The 17,526-nt window shown below is 53.4% G+C and overlaps 2 protein-coding genes across 5 annotated transcripts in view; one reads left to right on the top strand and one right to left on the bottom strand.

Moving 5' to 3' along the window:
• Positions 1-974: 974 nt before the first annotated feature.
• Positions 975-16,882, bottom strand: ZMYM3 (zinc finger MYM-type containing 3). 4 transcript variants are annotated; one of them, XM_025373162.1, is made up of 25 exons: positions 16,145-16,882; positions 14,268-14,953; positions 13,240-13,283; positions 12,858-12,924; positions 12,112-12,406; positions 11,708-11,885; positions 11,143-11,361; positions 10,701-10,851; positions 10,368-10,483; positions 10,120-10,206; positions 9,844-9,994; positions 9,417-9,589; positions 9,028-9,193; positions 8,319-8,380; positions 8,038-8,200; positions 7,671-7,783; positions 7,325-7,499; positions 6,996-7,142; positions 6,149-6,252; positions 5,659-5,827; positions 5,188-5,339; positions 4,330-4,444; positions 3,528-3,782; positions 2,572-2,689; positions 975-2,459 (listed from the first exon to the last, which is right to left on the bottom strand). In XM_025373162.1, exons 2-25 carry the CDS (start codon positions 14,932-14,934, stop codon positions 2,267-2,269), a joined length of 4,080 nt encoding a protein of 1,359 aa, XP_025228947.1. In that variant the 5' UTR covers positions 14,935-14,953; positions 16,145-16,882; the 3' UTR covers positions 975-2,266. The 4 variants fall into 4 exon arrangements, with proteins under 4 accessions (XP_025228947.1, XP_025228944.1, XP_025228946.1 ...); XM_025373159.1 differs by having other exon boundaries at positions 8,283-8,380; positions 16,340-16,360; XM_025373161.1 differs by having other exon boundaries at positions 8,283-8,380; positions 16,158-16,326.
• Positions 16,506-17,526, top strand: part of NONO (non-POU domain containing octamer binding) — a 49,589-nt gene continuing 48,568 nt past the window's right edge. Inside the window, exon 1 of the mRNA XM_025373164.1 lies at positions 16,506-16,677. The gene's annotated coding sequence lies outside the window, so the exon portion shown is untranslated. The remainder of the gene's footprint in view (positions 16,678-17,526) is intronic.

Genomic DNA, 17,526 nt, shown 5'->3' with positions numbered 1-17,526 from the left:
TCCCCACAGTCCCCATTGAGGTCCATAGAACCTCTTAGCCATACTCCTTCCACCAATCTCCAGGCTTCCAGGCCTACTCCCACTCGTTATTCTTCATATTGTTCTGGGGATTGTCTCCCTAAAGAAATAGATCTGAGCCTACCACCCCTTGGTTGGAAAAATCTCAGCCTTGCACTTCCCACCCCTACATCTGTGGCCTCCCAACCCTTTCCACTTTGTCTCTGAGGCCCAGGTCTAATTCCACCTCCCTTGGTAAACCCTCACATAGCCTCCCTATAAACGTGTTTTGTCTGTTTTTGAGACAGGGTTTCACTCCGTCACCCAGAATGGGTGCAGTGGGGTGATCACTGCAACCTCACCTCCCAGGCGTTATAACCATCCTCCCCAGCCTCAGCTTCCTCAATGGCTGTGACTACTGGCGTGCGCCACCACGCCCAGTTAATTCTTGTATTTTTATTAGAGATGGGGTTTTGCCATGTTGCCCAGGCTAGTCTTGAACTCCTGGGCTCAAGGGATCCTCCCACCTTAGCCTCCCAAAGTACTGGATTACAGACGCAAGCCACCGCACCCAGCCTCCCTGTAAACCTGGAGTAATTTATTCCTCTGTCCTCCCATAGCACTATTCATTTTATTCTGCCTGTATTACGACTAATTGTGTACTATTTGGTCTCCCCTATAGCCTGGGAGCCTGCTGGGGATTGGATCCTGGTCTAACCAGTCTTTGTCTTTTTTGAAGCATGTAATCTAGGTCTTTAAACATAATAGGTCCTTAATACATGGCTAGTGAGTATTTTTTTTCCTTAAGTGTTTGGAAACTTGTTATAAAAAAAAAGACCACATTCCCAGTACATTCAAAGTAAGACAATAAAGTAAGAATGATTCTCAAACACCTGACTTGTTTACACTTGGAGAGATTTGATGTTATCCAGTGTTGCTCCTCTATATCCATCAGCCAGAAAAGACAAAAGACCAAAGACAATTTTAACTCTTTATTTGAAACAAACAATTTCAGAGACAGAAGGTTAGTCGTGACAACAGCTTTTCACTACAACACAAGGGTGGGCATGGCTCACTGAAGGGACAGGCCAGGCGCCTCAGAACAATATATACAATTTAAACAGTGGCTAACTGGTGACAGTTATAAAAACACAAAAAGGAGCCTGGGAAACAGCAAAGTCAACAGGGAAAGAACTGGGTACCCCCTTTGCCAGAAGTTAATTGTTTTCTAGGACCTCCAAGGCAAGATGGGGAAGAGAGAAGATGTAGGCAGTGGGGCAGGCCCTGTGCCCACAGCTCCTCGCCTGTCCTTTGACCACAGATCCCATCCTGCATGACTCAAGCCCCCACAGGCTTGACCTGGCTCTTATGATGGGGGAATAATAGAGGGGAACCCAGCCTCAACCCAAGTCAGAAGGTAGTTTTTGCCTTGGGAGCTCTGTCCATTGAACTAAAGGGAGGCAGTTACAGAGGGGGCTAAGCATGTTGACACCATGGCTCATGGCAACCTAAGATGGCAGAGAGACAAACACAGAAACCAAGGGGACAGGAGTCTGCACAACAGGAGTCTGCTCCCCGTACTTAGTCATTCTCTGCCTCTGAGGAAAAAAAGGCATTTGCAAGATTTTAAAAACTGCAGCACCAAGGGTTGGTGCTTGCCGGGGGGGTGAGGGATACGCGGTGGTGAGAGGGTGCCAACAACCAATTATTTCATAGGAGGGGAAGAGTGTCTAAGCTCTGTGTTTTATGTAAATGGTCCCCTCATCGCTTTCATTGTTTATTTCATACCTTTCAGATGAGACCTTTTTGCGTGGTGCTGGGGAAGAGTAGAGAAGGGAGTGGGCACAGGGCAGAGAAGGCAGCTGGGTTTTTCCCTAGGTCATGCCTGGGAACAAGAGGCTTTACCTATGCGAGATGGGTCAGGAAACCCAAAGCCAACAGGATCACCAGAGCTATTAACACTCCACCCAGAGTCTGGACCCAGAAGGAGGGGTTTACTCTGAAGCATAAAGAAAACGGGCAAGCTGGCTTTTGCCCATCACTGGGAGACCAGCCCCTGAGTACAGAAGACCGGGGCCCCATGGTTGTCAAGTGGTATTGGAAGAAGATAAAAGCCAGGGTTCCTAGAGAAGGCAGGGAATGGGTGAGCGGAAAGGAGCAGTCAGGGCCCTTCAGAATGAGTAGCATTGGTTCCTGGGCCTGTCACCCTGAGGGACATGACCACAGGACAGACATTGATGTGAAAGATGGATATGGATGGCACACGAGCTCAGTCCAGGTCTTCCTCCCCAGGACGACCCAGTTCCTCATAAATCTCGCGCACAGCCAGGATGCGATTGAGCATGCTCTCCAACATGCTGCGGTCCATGGGGATCACAGAATACCAGAGAGGTGACTCGGCGATGCAGGACCTTTCCGGTTGCAGGTAGAACACATCGTTGCGAGTCCGGAGGCTTTCAGGACTGCAACGTCGGGGGTGGAGGTGGGGATGGCAGGACAGAAGATCAGTACCAAGGCAAAGTAGATCCCTCGGGTCCCCATGCTAACGCTCTTCCTGCCAACCCACCAACTCACCATTTTGAGAGATAGAATTCATAGAACTTGACAGGGCAGCGGAGAGGATTCATGCGGTTCTCACGCTGCTCTAAGATAGGGGCTTCATCTTCTCTCTTCCGTTTTCCAGGACCCATGTCTGTAGGGGAGGGAAATGACTCAGACTCATTAAGAGCACAGGCTTCACGAGCCTCATTCAAGAGCACAGTCCAGGGCACAGGGAGAAGGCATCACGACACAAATTACAGTCTCATCAAGCTGGAGAGGTGGAAGAAGAGGTCAGTCTCCCTCTCCCACGCCAACCCAACATCCTGTCGAGCTGTTGTTATGCAACCCTCCCCGGTTCCCACTGCCAAAGACTCTCTTTAAAATCTCCCCCAAGTTGCTGTCTTGAAGAGGTGATCTCAGAAGTTATTCAAAAAACCTGATAAAACAGACCCTACTGCAAGGGCGGGCTTGCCTTCTGGGATAGAGAAACAGCAATGGCCCCAACCCCTCGCGCATTAGTCTAGGTAGAAGCATGGGTCCAGAGAAGGGACCTTGGGAACTGCACTCAGACAGGACAGAAATCCAGGAACAGAAAAAATGGAAACCAAGGTGCAGTTGTTGTTAGGCCCGACAGCAAAGAATCAGAGAAAGCCTGTCATTCATTCAGTCTACCCGCCCCGCCACAGTCAAACACACCCAAAGGTTTCCTACCTGTCCACCACCCAGAAAAAGCAGGCAAGCAAGTAAACTGTCTTAAATGAGGAAAGTGGGGGGAGAGGTCACAGGGTGACCTCCTATTTATGCGACAGCCACTGCCCATCAAGTAGGAGGACTGGCCGTTTCTACCCTTTCTGCACACAGCAACGGAAGGAGAGGGAAGCTAGGGGCCAAGGAGAGGGCCGACCTGGCACGTAGGGTGGGTTATGGCAGGGCATGGAAGGGGAAGGCAGAGAAGGGGCAAAAGCACAGGGGAGGGGGCAGCCTCGTACCTCGCCCTTTCCTCTGGCGGACTGGGGCATAGTAGCGGATGCTCACCACCTTGGTGGTGCCCCGAGGGGTGGTACACTTGCGGGACTGCCGCACCACATTGGTGAAGGAGAGTTGCATGTGTTCCTCAGCTGTCTGCAGCCCAAAAAACTTAGTGTTGAAGAACATGAGGGTGTTGAGGAGGACAAAGGGCGAGTAGACCCCCAGTTGCTTACACTCCCAGAGGTGCTCCTCCTCCACTCGAGAGAACACCGTATCTACAAAGGTCAAGGGGGAGAGGCGGGTCAGGAGGGAGTGGCTGCCCAAACCCAACCACTTCCCATCCCATGTGCCCTGCTCATTTCCCACACCATTCTCATTTGGTGAGTAACCTTCATATATAAAACACTGTCACTTTGCTACACTTGCTACACTACACAGTGGGACAGGGCTTTAAATAATACATACTTTCCACTCCTGCATTTGGAACGTCTCTCACCACCCTCAAGTTGTAGACAGGTAAATGTAAACCTTGAGGAGTCCCACGATTTCTTGCTCTCTTTCTTTACTTACCACCCAAACCCAGGCCATCTTTTTCTGGTCCTAGAGATAGCTCTTCAGACCTAAGTCTTGATCCCCTCCTCATGTTCAAGAACAGGCGCTCCTATGCTCCTTTAACTCTAAACCCTGAGGCATCCAGCTACACGCTCCTGCCCTCGGGCCCTTTGTGAAGAGTGGCAGACCAAAGAGCACAGGAGTCTTGGGATGGTGGATTGGAAGAATGGAAAAAGGGTGTGTAGGGGTTGCTACGTCCCTGTCCCTTACTGTTGGGGAGGAGTGTGGGCTGCCAGGTACTCAGAGACTTATTGAGTTCTTGAACGAAAGTCAGGTAGTAAAGGTCCGTGAAAATGTTCACCATCCGGTTATTTTCCAGCAAGTACTGGGGAAAGAAAAACAGACACACATAAGGCTAGACTGTAGGTCCTCGAAGAAAGATGATGATGCTGAAGCCCCCAGGTATGGTGTTGTCAATCATTAGGAGACGATGGGAAACAGTTGCTTGATTAGGTGGCCTTGAGTGCTTTCCCCCAGGTATACCTACAGCTCTGCGCTACTCAGGCTTTGCTGGAAGAGGAGGAGGCTTGGAGGAGATGTTCTTTAGAAGCCCACACCTCCTTGTCAGGTAATACGTGGTTGACTTCTCCCAGGGGGAACTAAACATTACGCCAGCACTCAAGGATCCCAGCTCCACCCATCCCTCCCCTCCTAGACTGGGCTTAAATACTACAAAGGGGACCTGGATAGTAATGAAGACTGCTCCTTGGCCAACAGTCCTGGAATGCAGTTTTGATTTTAGAAAAGTATTGATATCTCATGTTCTATTTGGAATAGGAGATTAAAGGCAAGCCGCCTGCTTGAGGTAGGGGACAAGATGAGGAACAGGGAGTGCAACAGAATAATTGCTTTTTTTTTTCATTAAATATTTTTTGGGTAGAGATGCGGTATCACTTTGTTGCCCAGGCTAGTCTCAAACTCCTGGCTTGAAGCGATCCTCCTGCCTCAGCATCCCAAAGTGTTGGGATTACAGGCGTTAGCCACCGTGCCCAACCCAGAATCATTTCTGGTTAGACCCTGCCTGCTGTGTTAAGAGTGACAGGAAGCAAGGTGGTGCATGAGAGGTACCTGCTGGATGCCAAGACACAAATAGTAGATACTGTCAGGTTCGTATCGTTCACCATTGGGCCGAGTGATTTCTCTCACAAACTGGGCCAGACCGTAGTTGAGCTCAGCAGCTGAGCAGGCGAGAATATCCTCTTTGATACGCATGGGTTTGGCTGCAGTGATATGTTGTGCAGGGACAGGATTAAGAAAAACTCTACATGGAGAATTTCACTTAGCTCCACCACCATTAACCCCTTCATCCCTTAGTCATGCCTAGCTCCTGAACAATTACAGAAAGAGCCCCTAACCTTGAACCTAGACAGCATTTCCTTTAATCTACAACTCCTCCCCATCTTCACAGGGCATCCTTAAGTCATCACACCCTTATCACTCCTAGACATCTTCAGCTGAATCACAGGCCCAGCCCCTTCTTCCCTTTCCCCTCCTCCTCCCTGTCTTTGCCCTCCCCTACCCCCAACCCCAAGTACTTACGGCCAAAGCGCAGCTCATCACCCTTGCTGGTTTCTCCATTGGCATATTTTGACTGCACCCAGCACTTCCAAGCATTGACACCATATGAATAGTTGAGCCCGGTACAACTAGGCTGACTGCTCATGGAGTCCCGGGAGCAGCTTTCGGAAAGCACCAGCCGCTTTTGACCCTGGAGGAGAAGAGAAAGCAGGGGCATGGCAGAGATAAGGCCAGAGGCAAGGTGAGAAAGCTAGTCAGCACCATATTTACTGCTGGCCGGGGCAGGGGCTGATGTAAGTACACAGCAAGCTTCCACAGCACAGAGCCCCAGGAATAGCTTTGATGACCTTGTGAAATGGGGGAAGAGTAAAGTTTGGCTTTATCTCAGTACTTCTAGTGTTGGAGAAAGGAGGTTAGGGAAGGTCAAACTATGGTTGCTGGCTTGGCTCTCACATCCTCTCCCCTTTGGGCCTCCATTCTTCTTTTGTACATATGGTAGCCCCAGCCCTACCTTCCTCATGGTTCGGGGAAGGTCTTGTTCAGTAGACACATCCTCAGGCCCTACCAGGCCACAATCAAAGAGGAAGTCTACACTGGGATTAATGTCCAGAGGATCTAATAAAAAGGAAAGAAAGAAGAAATCAATTTCTTAAGATCTCAACCCTGCAGCCCTCCTGCCCCACCCCTGCTACTTGCCCACTTGACACTAGATGAGCCAAAGGAACCAGTAAAGCTATACCAAAAAGCATGCTCAGAGTCACAGAAACACAAAACACAGCAATGTGAACTACTGAACTGTAAACATGTTGAACATAGTGAAAAATTTTTTTTTTTTTTTTTTTTGAGACGGAGTCTCCCTCTGTCGCCCAGGCTGGAGTGCAGTGGCGCAACCTCGGCTCACTGCAAGCTCCGCCTCCTGGGTTTCCTGCCTCAGCCTCCCGAGTAGCTGGGACTACAGGCGCCCGCCACCACGCCCAGCTAGTTTTTTGTATTTTTTTAGTAGAGACGGGGTTTAACCGTGTTAGCCAGGATGGTCTCGATCTCCTGACCTCGTGATCCGCCCGTCTCGGCCTCCCAAAGTGCTGGGATTACAGGCTTGAGCCACCGCGCCTGGCCGAACATAGTGAAATTTTTATGTTTTTTTACAGTTTAAAAATAATTTAAAAAAAAAGCATGACTCAGAAGTCTAAAAGAATGCACCTGTCCTGGTATCTCTGGCACTGCTCCCTGTGAGAACCTTCTGTCTTAGAATCACAATGAACACTTTTCAGGGTCATACTCAGGGACACAAGGAACATTCCCTTCCTGATGGCACGAATGCTACCATACCCAGTGGGCACGGCTCCAATCTTACTCACTCTTAGGGAAGTCTGCCTCCAAGTCTTGCCCAGGCTCATCCAAGACATTGGCCATCTTGACTGCCATGGCCAGGACATCATCTCGAGCAGGCCCAAACAGGTCACAGTCTTCCAGGAGTCCCTCTGCACTCTGGTTGCTCACAAGATCTGGGAAGCAGAGAAGTGGGCTCAGTGGCTACAAGCTCCTGCTAGCACCCTCACAAGCTTTCAGGGGCTGATCCCAACTATCCTCCCATTCTACTAGGCACCAAGATCATCAATAGCTCCCCCTCGGGCAGAGACACGCTGGTAGCACCCTGTCTCCCTCATCGCCACCATCTATGGCATACCACAAAGGTCAGATGAGGCCTTGTCTAACTCCTCAGCCTCTGCAATCATTTCTGCCATAGCCAGGATGTCGGCCTCCAAGGGGTTGGAAGGGATCTTCACCTTCAGCTCCTCAATGGTCTCTACAATCTTGTCTGTGCTCTCCAAGGTAGTGGGCAAGAACATGGGCACAGGCACCTGGAGGCACGAATCCCAACTAAATGCCAAGAACCACACCAGCAGTTGGGGGGAAGGGGGGGACAGATGATGAGAGTGAAGGGGAACAGTTGATGAGAGTAAGGGGAAAGGGTGGATCTCAAACCTGGAAGGGGAAAGGAGGACCCAGCCAGGAAGGGCAGGGAAACTTACCGGGATAGGCATCGAGAAAGGCACCGGGACTTTCTGGCAGTACAGATGCATAGGCACTGGCACGAAGATGGGCACTGGGATGGGCAGCACAATCACCTGTGGCTTCCACTCTTCTGTGGACGAGAAAGGGATCTTCTCAGAGACCCTGCTGGACTGATTACATCGGACCCGCCAAAAGCTCTAACGTGCTCAGTGTCACAAAACTGCCCTTGAAGCAATGGCTGAAAGACACCTCTACGATTTTAGGACAACCATATGCATGAGGCTTCAGCTACCTAAGGAATCCCCTTGTCCAGCTCACAGACATAGGGCTGGCAGGCCTAGGACTCCGGAATACAGCCTGTGGCATCGAGGTACCCTGGCTCACCTGTCTGACTCCCTTTGGACTTCATCTCCACCTTGCAGGAGACGCCCCGATTCTGCATCAGCGGCTTACACATGGCAGCCTTGTTTTTGCGGGGTGTTGCTGGGGGCGGTGGGGGTGGAGGAGGGGTGGGAGCCGTGGGAGCTGATCGGGTCTTCACAGGGATCTGCAAAGAAAAAGGAACATTTGTGCCGCCAACTGCCGTACCCTCCTCTGAGATTATCCTCCCCCTTGGCTTTTGCCCCGACCTTGCCCAAATTCCCATTTTCCTCTGGGGTCCTCACTGTGTTGCTGTTCTCCACTTTGGTTTGAGAGGGTGTCTGGGGTTTTGACTCAGGAGACTGACCTGTAGATCAAAACAAATGAATGCTCTCATCCAAGGGACTAGCTCTCCATTTTCCTTACCCCTGTTCCAGGAGAGCTTCATTAACAGGTACACCAAATACAGATGGGAAGTTCTCGGATTTGCCCCCCTTGCCATCCCAGATCTAGTCTCCTCTGTGCCCCAGCAATAGTAGCCTAAAAGACTCTTTGCTCCTTGAGAATGAAACATTACATTTTCCCCAAAAACCCACAATTGAGACCTTCCATTTAGATAGCCTGGGTATCCCTGGAGTTGTGGAGGGGCAGGGGCAACATTCTAGAAATGGCAGTCTTCAGTCTCACTAAAGATAGAGTTTATGCTGAGATTTCCTTATCTCAGAAAAGTAACCGTAACCCCTATATGCCCCATCCTATCAGGATAGGCACCCACTCCCTAATAATATACATTTCATAGACAATCAGTAGACGCTAACTCCAAGAAGTTTTAAATAAGACTTCCCCTTCCGAACCTGCAGGGTTCGGAAGCTAAAAGAGAATACAGTTCACAGTACTAGCACCCTATCTGGCCAGGGATGAGGTGAATGCAAGAGGAAGGAGAAAGGGGCTAGGCTTAGGATTAGGAGAGTCCAGGCCCCCTCTAACAGAGTGTACCCCCTGCCCGGGACTCACTGTTCAGGAGGCTCTCGGGCCCACTCTGGGTATCCAGGTTGGGTTGGTTCTGCTGGCTATAGAAGCGCAGAAGACACTGCTGGTTGCAGAAATGACGGATCTGCCCACGCCAGTGGATGGTCTCCAGCAGCTTCCCCTGGCGCTTACAGGCATGGCACCGGGCAGCCTGAGGATGTCAAAAGGATGGTCAGACCTGCCTCCCTAAAATGCGTTGGGCCCTTTCTTTCCCCTAGGATAAGCCACGCTCCTCCGCTTGGAGATCGGGCCGGCTTAGAGATGGAAGGCTGGCTGCCCTGCCTGGAGATCTGTCCACACCCCGAGCTTAGTACCACAGCCTGTGCTCCCCGCCGCCCTCTTTCCCACCTCGCTCACGTGCTGACCCTCCTTACCTTGCAGTACCACAGCAGGTACTTGCTTTTACAGTCCTCACTGCAGAAGTCCCAGGTGCTGCCATCCAGTTGCTCAGTGACTCCGCGCTGGCAAGTCTGGGAGCAGTAAGTACAAGTGATACAGCACAAGCCCAGCTTCTTAGTGAAGTCCTGTTTGTACAGCAGCACACAGCCTGGAAAGAGGGGAAGAGGAAAGAGAGTCCAGAGACACAGATACCCAAGGGCAAGAGACCCAACCTTTTTAAGGTGCTACACCTGAAACCTCTCTCTAAGCAGCCCCTTGTGCCCAAAGCTTTAGGGGAGATGGGGGTAGAGCATCCCGGGCGGAAGGCTCTGCCTCACGGACCACTTTCCCAGCCTCCCTCCCTTCTCCTCCATTCTCCCTGGTTGGGAGTTACGTGTCTCCTGCCCTTCCCCATCTCCTTACCTTCGCTGCAGAAGCTCTTCTCCACTCCGCTGAATCGGAGTTTCTCATGCAAGAGTTTCTCCTGCCGACAGTGCTCACACTGGGACACCACACCCCGAAGCCGCTTGAAGTCCTCACAGCAATCACGGCAGCAGAACTGGAACACTTGGTCCTGAGGTGGGGGCACAGGGCAGGGAGGATAAGCTGTAACATCTGGCCTCAGCAGGGGCCAAGTGGAAGGACCCCTTCAGACAGTCTGGTCATGTGGCAAGATGTGGGTGGGGGTGGGGCTCTTACCTGCCAGTCCAAGACCTCAGGCTTGCCACTGAAGAGGCTGTGGCAGTAGTGACAGCTCAGGTGAATGCCCCCTTCGGGGCTTGTGCGCTGGAGGGAAGGAAGACAAGTAAGGGAGGGGCAAGATGTGTGCAGCGGTGGGGAAGGGGAGTCAGGCTTGTTCTTTGCTCTGCCCAGGCCTGCCTACCCCAATTCTCCGACCCTCTTTATGTTACCACACCCTTCTATCCCTGGTCCAGGGCCTGGAGTACCTGGAACTTGGTCCAGCAGCTGGGGCTGCAGAACTGGTAGACTGTGCGGTCAACCTTGTTGTAGTAACAGGGGTCAGAGAGGCTGCGGCGGCAGAAGCTGCAGGGTCGGGGAGGGCCTGGGGCATAGAGAGAAAGAGAGAGAGGAAAAGAAAAAGAGAGAGGGAGAGAGAGAGCACACAGAAGGTGTAAGGCAGTGCAAGAGACGAACAGAAATTCCACGGGGAGATGTGGTTGGGGCTAAGGTCGGGCAGCAGGGATTACTCTGGAAGAGGGGAGTATGGGAGGTAGAGAGAAGGCCAGCAGGGGACTCAGAGAAGAGGGCTTTGCACCTACCAGTGAGCCCTGCCTGCTTCACTTTGTAAGAAGTGGTACAGCACAGGGAACAGAACAAGCTGGTCTTGCCATTACGATCCACATGTGATAGCATCTCAAAGTTCTTACACAGGGTCTTGCACCAGACACATGGGTACACACGTGTGTTTTTCTGTGAGGATGGGGAAGGAGAGGCTGAGGCTGGATTTGTCCCTTCACTTTTATTTTTTAAATGTTTTAAACATGAAATATTTCAGGCATACAAAAAAAGTATAGATGATGATGTAACAAAGACCTGTGTATCCACCAGCCAGCTTCAAAAATAAAACATAACAGATACAATTGAAACCCCCTTTATTTGTTTTATTTCTCCCAGTCCTTGACCTGTCAGCCACCTTTATTTATCACCCAAGAACCACACCCCCTTCCACAGCCCTCTAATGCACTACTCCCTCGGCCCCACCTTCTTATACGCCCCCAAGCAGGTTGTGTTGCAGAACCGCTTTTGTTGGCCCTCGTGGAAGAGGAGCTCAGGGCCAGGGCTCCCGGTCTTGGTGTAGATGTAAGCCCCACACTGGTCACAACAGTTGGTTTTCAGTCCCTTGTTGGCCCGGAATTTGGAGAAGCAAGAATCGCTGCAGAGCCGGTGCACCACGCTGCCATTGCTGACCTCATGCAGGACCTGCCACACACACACACGCACCCTGAGCTAGGGCCTGGCCACCACCGCCCACCCCAATGCAAGGTCAGCCCCCCACCTCACCCTAGACCTTCACAGCAGACAGTGGGCCCAGGGACCCCCCAACCTGCGCCGCAGGCTGCCGACTTGATGGTGAGGTCCTGGGAGGTAAAGAAGGCCAGCTGTGTGCATCCTGGAGAAGCTCTGTCCTTGAATACGCTCCCTCATGATGGCCGCCTTTCCTCCCCACTCCCCTTTCCACAGGGCCTGGCCCCTGCAGCCCCAGGATGGGAGGGGCAGGTCAGGGCTATCCAGGCTCTGTAAATCAGCCCCCACCGAGTGTCCTCACCTCTCCAGTCTTCTGGCATATGCTGCAGCGAGTGGCATCGGCGGGATCCCCAGACTGGGGGATCGGGCGCTGCTGCTGGGCCTCATACAGGGAGAGACAGACGGACGTGCAGAACTCATGGAAGGAGCCTCCGGAACCAGTCTGCGCCACAACTGAGTCCTTGGTGTTCCAGATCTCCCTAGAGGTGGGAACAAGTTTGAATATTCACTCAAGACCACCCTCTCATTTCCTCAGCTTCCGCCCCTCGTCCAGGATCAATGACCACAGAGCCAAATACTCTGACTCCCTCCCTACATCGCTCTCTTGCCCAGCTCCATCCTGCTAGGTTCTTACCAACAGTCTGTCTTACTCATACTCCTGCCCAGATCCCTGCCCTCTGCACAGCCCCCAAGACCCTCACGCACTTCTTGCAGAAGGTACAGGTCTTTTTGCCCGAGGGCTTCTTGGAGAAAGTGGTGAGGCAGGATGATGAGCAGAAGAGCTGAGGCAGCCCCTTGCGCTGATAGGCAGTCTGCCCCTTCTGCAGTGGTGTCCGGCAATGTGCACAAGTCATCTTGGTGCCCACTGCAGAGCGCCCGGCCCTTTGTGACACACTTGAGCGTAGGGACATGCGAGGAGAGCGCCGGGGCCGGAATGGCACAAAGTCCTCATCATTAGGGTCATCTACCATGGCATCAGAATCCTCATCTGACACTGGAACTGCGAAAGTAGGGGGGTGGACATGAGAAAGGCCACCAAACCAGGTCTCCAACCATCCCCTGACCAACAGTTCAGTCCCTCTCCTGGGATCTCTGTTGTTCTGGCCTTTACACCCTGGCCCTCGTTACATTAGTATTTTAAGACCTCGGTGTCTCTCTCCCTTGGTTACTCTGTAACCTCCCAGGGAGGGAAAGGGAGAGGCTCTAAATGAGAAGATTCGGAGACAGAGATGGCATAGCTGAAACAGGAAACTCGCCATTCTCACTGCTCTTGTTTTCAATTTCCCCCACTGCCCCTGGTTCCCATGCCAACCCATAGCGGAGACAGGCACTTCACGCGCTGCATGGAGCAGGACTACAGGAGCTAGAAGATCCATGCCCTGCCGCGTGCCACTTTCGGATCTTTTCCACACCCAGAACTCCCAGGTCACACTTCCTCAAATCCTACTTACTGCTCTCAGTGGAATCTACAACCTCAGGTTTTGGAGGTTCTGCTCTCCTAACGCGTTCGCTTCTCTTCTGTACCTTGGAAAGACGGGAGGGGAGGAAAACTGACACCCTGGCCAGGCTAACACTAGTACAGGGTTTGGGGGGGGGGATAGAAGATGGGAGGGGGAAGGGAGAGTGGGGACCCTTGGCCCAGCCCTTAGGAGGAGGGAAGAAAAGGAGGCTGGACTTTCTCCCCAACAAGCAGTAGACACTAGTGCTCCCTCCCTCCTCCTAACTCTCCTTATACACACTCTCTACAGAACAACATCTGGGAGGGAAAATGAAGGGTCTGTCCTTCCCAGAGCTAAGGGGGAACCAGACTCCTTCCAATCCCCTCCCCCTCACCCGTTCAGGCGGCTTCTCACTCGCCTTCGCAGTCAGGCCATCTCCTGCAAAGGAAGCAGAAGGCAGCCTAAATGTTGAGCCTGCCCTCACCACCCCCTCCCCGGCCCAACCCCCGCCTCCATTCCTGGGGAAGAACTTACTCAAAACTGAAAGGGAAAACTCGAGTGCCTGTGGCTTCTTGGGGCCCCTCTCAGGGTTACCTCAGGCTCTGTACTAAGGTGGGGGGGGGGTGCACGTGCAGCTATTCCATGAAAAAAAAATCTATCCTTCCCACCAGCTTTCTGTCCCAATCCTTGGGGGTTAAGGAAACACAGGTAATATACCTTTCATTAAGAATTTATATTTTACCAATGAAACACACACACAACCACCCAAAGGTAGCAAAAGGAAAAGGAAGCATCAATGTATGGGTAGCTTCCCCTGGATTCAGGTGGTTATATAAGCCCTAAGACCCTCGTCACAGCCTGATAGAGGCACACCACTAGGCAGAAGAGGGGAGAAACTAGAGCCTCTCAAGTCAAAGTTGTCCCTCCCCTATCACAGACTCAATCCTAGACCCTGCATTTCTACCGCTCTGCTGAAATCCTTATGCTGTTAGGGGCTCCAGAACCTAGTTACCATTCATCAAACCCAGAAATCCCACTCCCATCTGGAACCAAAAAGCTGTAAAGGTCTTAGAACCAAGAAGCCTGATGTACTCCTCCAAATCCTGAAGGACGGACTCTGGCACCAAAAGCCCATTGGGGCAGGAAAAAGGGAACCCTTCCCACCAAATCCACTCCTCCCAACCTACGCTCCCTGAAACCTTACCTCATTCCTCCCCCACAGCCTGTGCCCACCCCTACTTTCCTTAATCTTCCTCTACACACTACCCCACTCCTCCCTCCTAAACCCCAAGTCCTTCCCCACACATCCCTACACTTATCTCCCCACCCTCCTCCTCCCCACTACTTCCCAAAGCACATAGCCACCCCTCCTTACCACCACCCTCTCCCAGCCCTGATTCTCCAGATAATTAGGCAACCTACCTGGCAAGGAAGGATGTGCAGGGGGGCTAGAGCCCCCAGGTTTGGTCTGAGAACTGTTGATTCCATCCCCCAGAGTCTCTCCCACTGAAGGGCTAGGGGGGGCATTTGGGCTCTGTGGCTGCCCTTGGGGAAGCTCCTCCTCCTGCCCAGGGGAGCCCCTTCTCGCAGTAGCTATGGAGGTGGTCTCCTCCTCTTCAATATGTGGGGACTGCAGGGTTATTGGAGAATCTGGAGCCAAAGGCTCTAGTAGCCCCTCGGGTGAACAGGAATTTGCCCCAGCCCCCGGATCAGGTGGTACCACCTCAGGGGTCTGGCCCCCTGGTCCAGGCTCTAGGGTCTGATCCCCCGCATCCCATGCCAGGGTTCCCTCAGGACCGTGGTCCACCTCCGGGGGAGAGGGGGCTTTATAGAGCAGCCCCCCCAGCCCCAGCAACTCAGTGGCTCCATCCAGGACTCCAGGGTCTTTTTCCAGGCCAGCAGGGGTATCAAGCAGGTCCAGGGCTCCCGAGGATGGAGAAGGGCCAGGGGGGACCCATCCTCGAGTTGGGGCAGTCTGGGATTCCAGCAGATCCTCTCCAAATTCCATGTCTACTGGTAGGTCTCCAGCCAGGGGCTTCTCTGGCAGGGTCAATGGGTCAAATGGACTGGGGAAATCACTGGGGTCCATGAGTATGGCTGGATATGTACTGCAGATTAGGAGGAGAAGAGGAGGCAGTAGAGGTGGTCTTAGCCAGAATTCCTACTTACATGGGCTCTGAGACACACCCCATCATCCACTTGGATTTCTCATGAACAGCCCCCACCACCACAATCTACAAGCATTTCCGAAGGCTTTAGTCCTAATGACCACTCCCCCCCAATACAGCGCCCCCAGTGGGGAGAGGCGTTCCCCGCCCTGGCCCCGTGCCCACACTGGCCAGGCAGTCGGTCGTTCCACCCGCCCACCCCCCTACTCGACTGCAACTCCCATTCCCTTCCCCCTTACCTTTCACCCCCCGCAACTCAGGCTGAACGCCCCCTTAGAGTCTCCTAAGGCCGTCGCCACCAGGAGCCTTTCCCGCCCCCGCGATCTCAGTTTCTATTCCCTCCCCACTCTGCTGGAGCCCCCCAGCTCCCCAGTCTTTACCCACCCAGTCTGGCCCCACCCCCCCTCCCCGCGTTGCTAGGTCCTCCCTCGGCCCTTCCCCCGCCCCCACAAACTGCCCTTCGCAACCCCTTCCCCCAGTTACCTTTCAGGTCGCCCACTTCCTCAGCCCCGTCCCCCTTTCCCATTGCTCCTCCAGTCCTCCCTTCTCCTGTTGCCCACCCCCAACCTCAGGCATTTACAGGAAGACATTTTGGAGCTACGATCTCTCCTTAGACCCCCCCCCACCGCCTCCCGGCTACTGCAAGATCCCGCTTGCAGGTTCGGTTCGGCTTGAGCAGGCCCGACCCCTACCTGCGGCAGGGTTAGTGCAAAGGCTACAAGCCTAGAACTGCAGACAGCGACGGCCCCGCGCTCCTTCTCCACCTCCCTCCCTAGCAGCCGGGACAGGGGTCGCGGCCCCTTTAAATGGCAGCGCCGCTCGCAGCGCCCAGCGCTCTGCACCAGGCGGGCGGGCGGTGCCAGCAACCAACCCCATTGGCTGGCTCCAGGAGGGGGCTCGCGAGACAGCGCCGGCCCCCGGCGCGAGACTCCCAGTCCAGTGGCCGCCTGGAAATTGCGGAGTGGAGTACAGCCACTGGAGACGGCGCCTGAGCCCCCGCCCGGGGCCCCGTTAGTTGAGAAGGAAAAGATAGCCTCTGGAGCTTTGAAGCCGGCCCCCCGGGAAAGGCGGCGTCCCCTTTCCATCCAAGGGCCGAGTGCGCTCACCCACCAAAAACACAGATCTACGCACCTGCTCCCCTTACCTGGCTCAAGAGTCTGGCCCCCGTCACACCCTGCCCGCCCTGCCTCCTGGAGCCCACTCTACCCGTGATCCCCTCCTCTCATTCAAATGGTTCCCGGTCCCCTCCCCCTCCCCGTGTCTCTCTTCGCTTCCCACTCGTGTTCACCCCCCCGGCGTCCGCCCCCCTCAATAGTCCCTACCTACGCCATGCAGCAGGCGCCTGCCAAGATTACCCTCCCCCATCCCCACCTCTCCGGGGCCCGCCCCCTGGGCGACTGTTGGGGTAGTGAGTGACAGCGGAGGATGGGGGGAGGCAGGGACCCAGCCCTCACGTGCCCCTCCTCCCCTTGTCTGCAGCCCCGGGGCCCCCAAAACAGTCTGAGAGTCAGAGTTATGGGGTATCTGAAGCTTGATCCCCAGCCACACAGGTCGGGTTAAATGGTTCTGGCTCAGTGGCAACGCCTGTGCAGTAACCGTTACTGCTTGATGACCCCCAAGCCAGGTCCTGCAAAGCCACCCCCTACTCTCTCAACAGTCTTAGGGTAAGTTCTGGGATCTTCTCCCTGAGTCTTCCTGCAGGAGCTCCCTGCATTATCTCTGGAGTTTTCCTCCCTCACCAGGGCTGATCTCTCTGTCTCTGTCTCTGTCTCTCTCTCCCTCCTCCCGCCCCCTTTCTGTCCTTGTCTGTCTCTCTCTTCTCGCTCTCTCTTTCTCTCTCTCCCCCTATCTCTTTTTGTCTCCGTCTCTGTCTCTCTGCTTCTCGTGCGCACGAGCACGCAGGCGCGCTACACGCTCCCCCCTCCTGGATGGTCCTTAGCATGTGGGTGTGGCTGAGGTTAGGCTAGAGAAGTGGAGTAGGGGTAGGTGGCACTACCGTTAAGCCTACTGCCTTTAAAAAACGTGTGCCAGCATCCATTCTCAGTCCGCATTATATTAATAGTTAGAGCACTTTACAATCCCCGCTCCCCACTTCCCACCCCAGCCCCTAAGGGCTGAGAGCATTTAGTAGCTGAACTACCAGAGGAGGCTCAGGCTGGAAGGAAGTCTCCTTAGGAACAGGAAGGTTTGGTATCCAGTGCCTATTCTAGCCTGCCTCGTTGACTTCTGGCCTCTCCTCTTGGCCACACAAAGCCTCTCCTGGCCTTGTAGTCCTCGGGAGTTTACCCTCCCTTTTCTCATTCCTTTTTTCAGAAACCTTATCCTTCCTAGCTCCCCACATGGCCTTGAGGTTATCTTTGCTCCCTCCTACATACAGAGATAAAAGCCAGAGTTTCTTACTTTTAGGTTTCCCAAATCCAGCTTTCTCTTTATCTTAACCAGCATTCTATGTACCCATCTCCTACCTCCTGTTTATTTCTATTCCTGGACCTCCCCTTTGCGTTTTCTGCTTG

This window comes from Theropithecus gelada, chromosome X (genome assembly GCF_003255815.1).
Source record: "Theropithecus gelada isolate Dixy chromosome X, Tgel_1.0, whole genome shotgun sequence".
NCBI lineage: Eukaryota > Metazoa > Chordata > Mammalia > Primates > Cercopithecidae > Theropithecus > Theropithecus gelada.
Note: the sequence above shows the minus strand (reverse complement) of the source record. Positions and strands in the feature narration are given on the sequence as shown.

Bases quoted from the DNA above. Each gene is read 5' to 3' on its own strand.
- ZMYM3 (XM_025373159.1), bottom strand. The intron at 9,194-9,416 runs GTAAGGAGGGTC...TGACATCCTCAG, and splicing joins ACCTGCTGTGGTACTGCAAG to GCTGCCCGGTGCCATGCCTG. The intron at 5,828-6,148 runs GTAGGGCTGGGG...CTTCTCCTCCAG, and splicing joins TTCCCCGAACCATGAGGAAG to GGTCAAAAGCGGCTGGTGCT.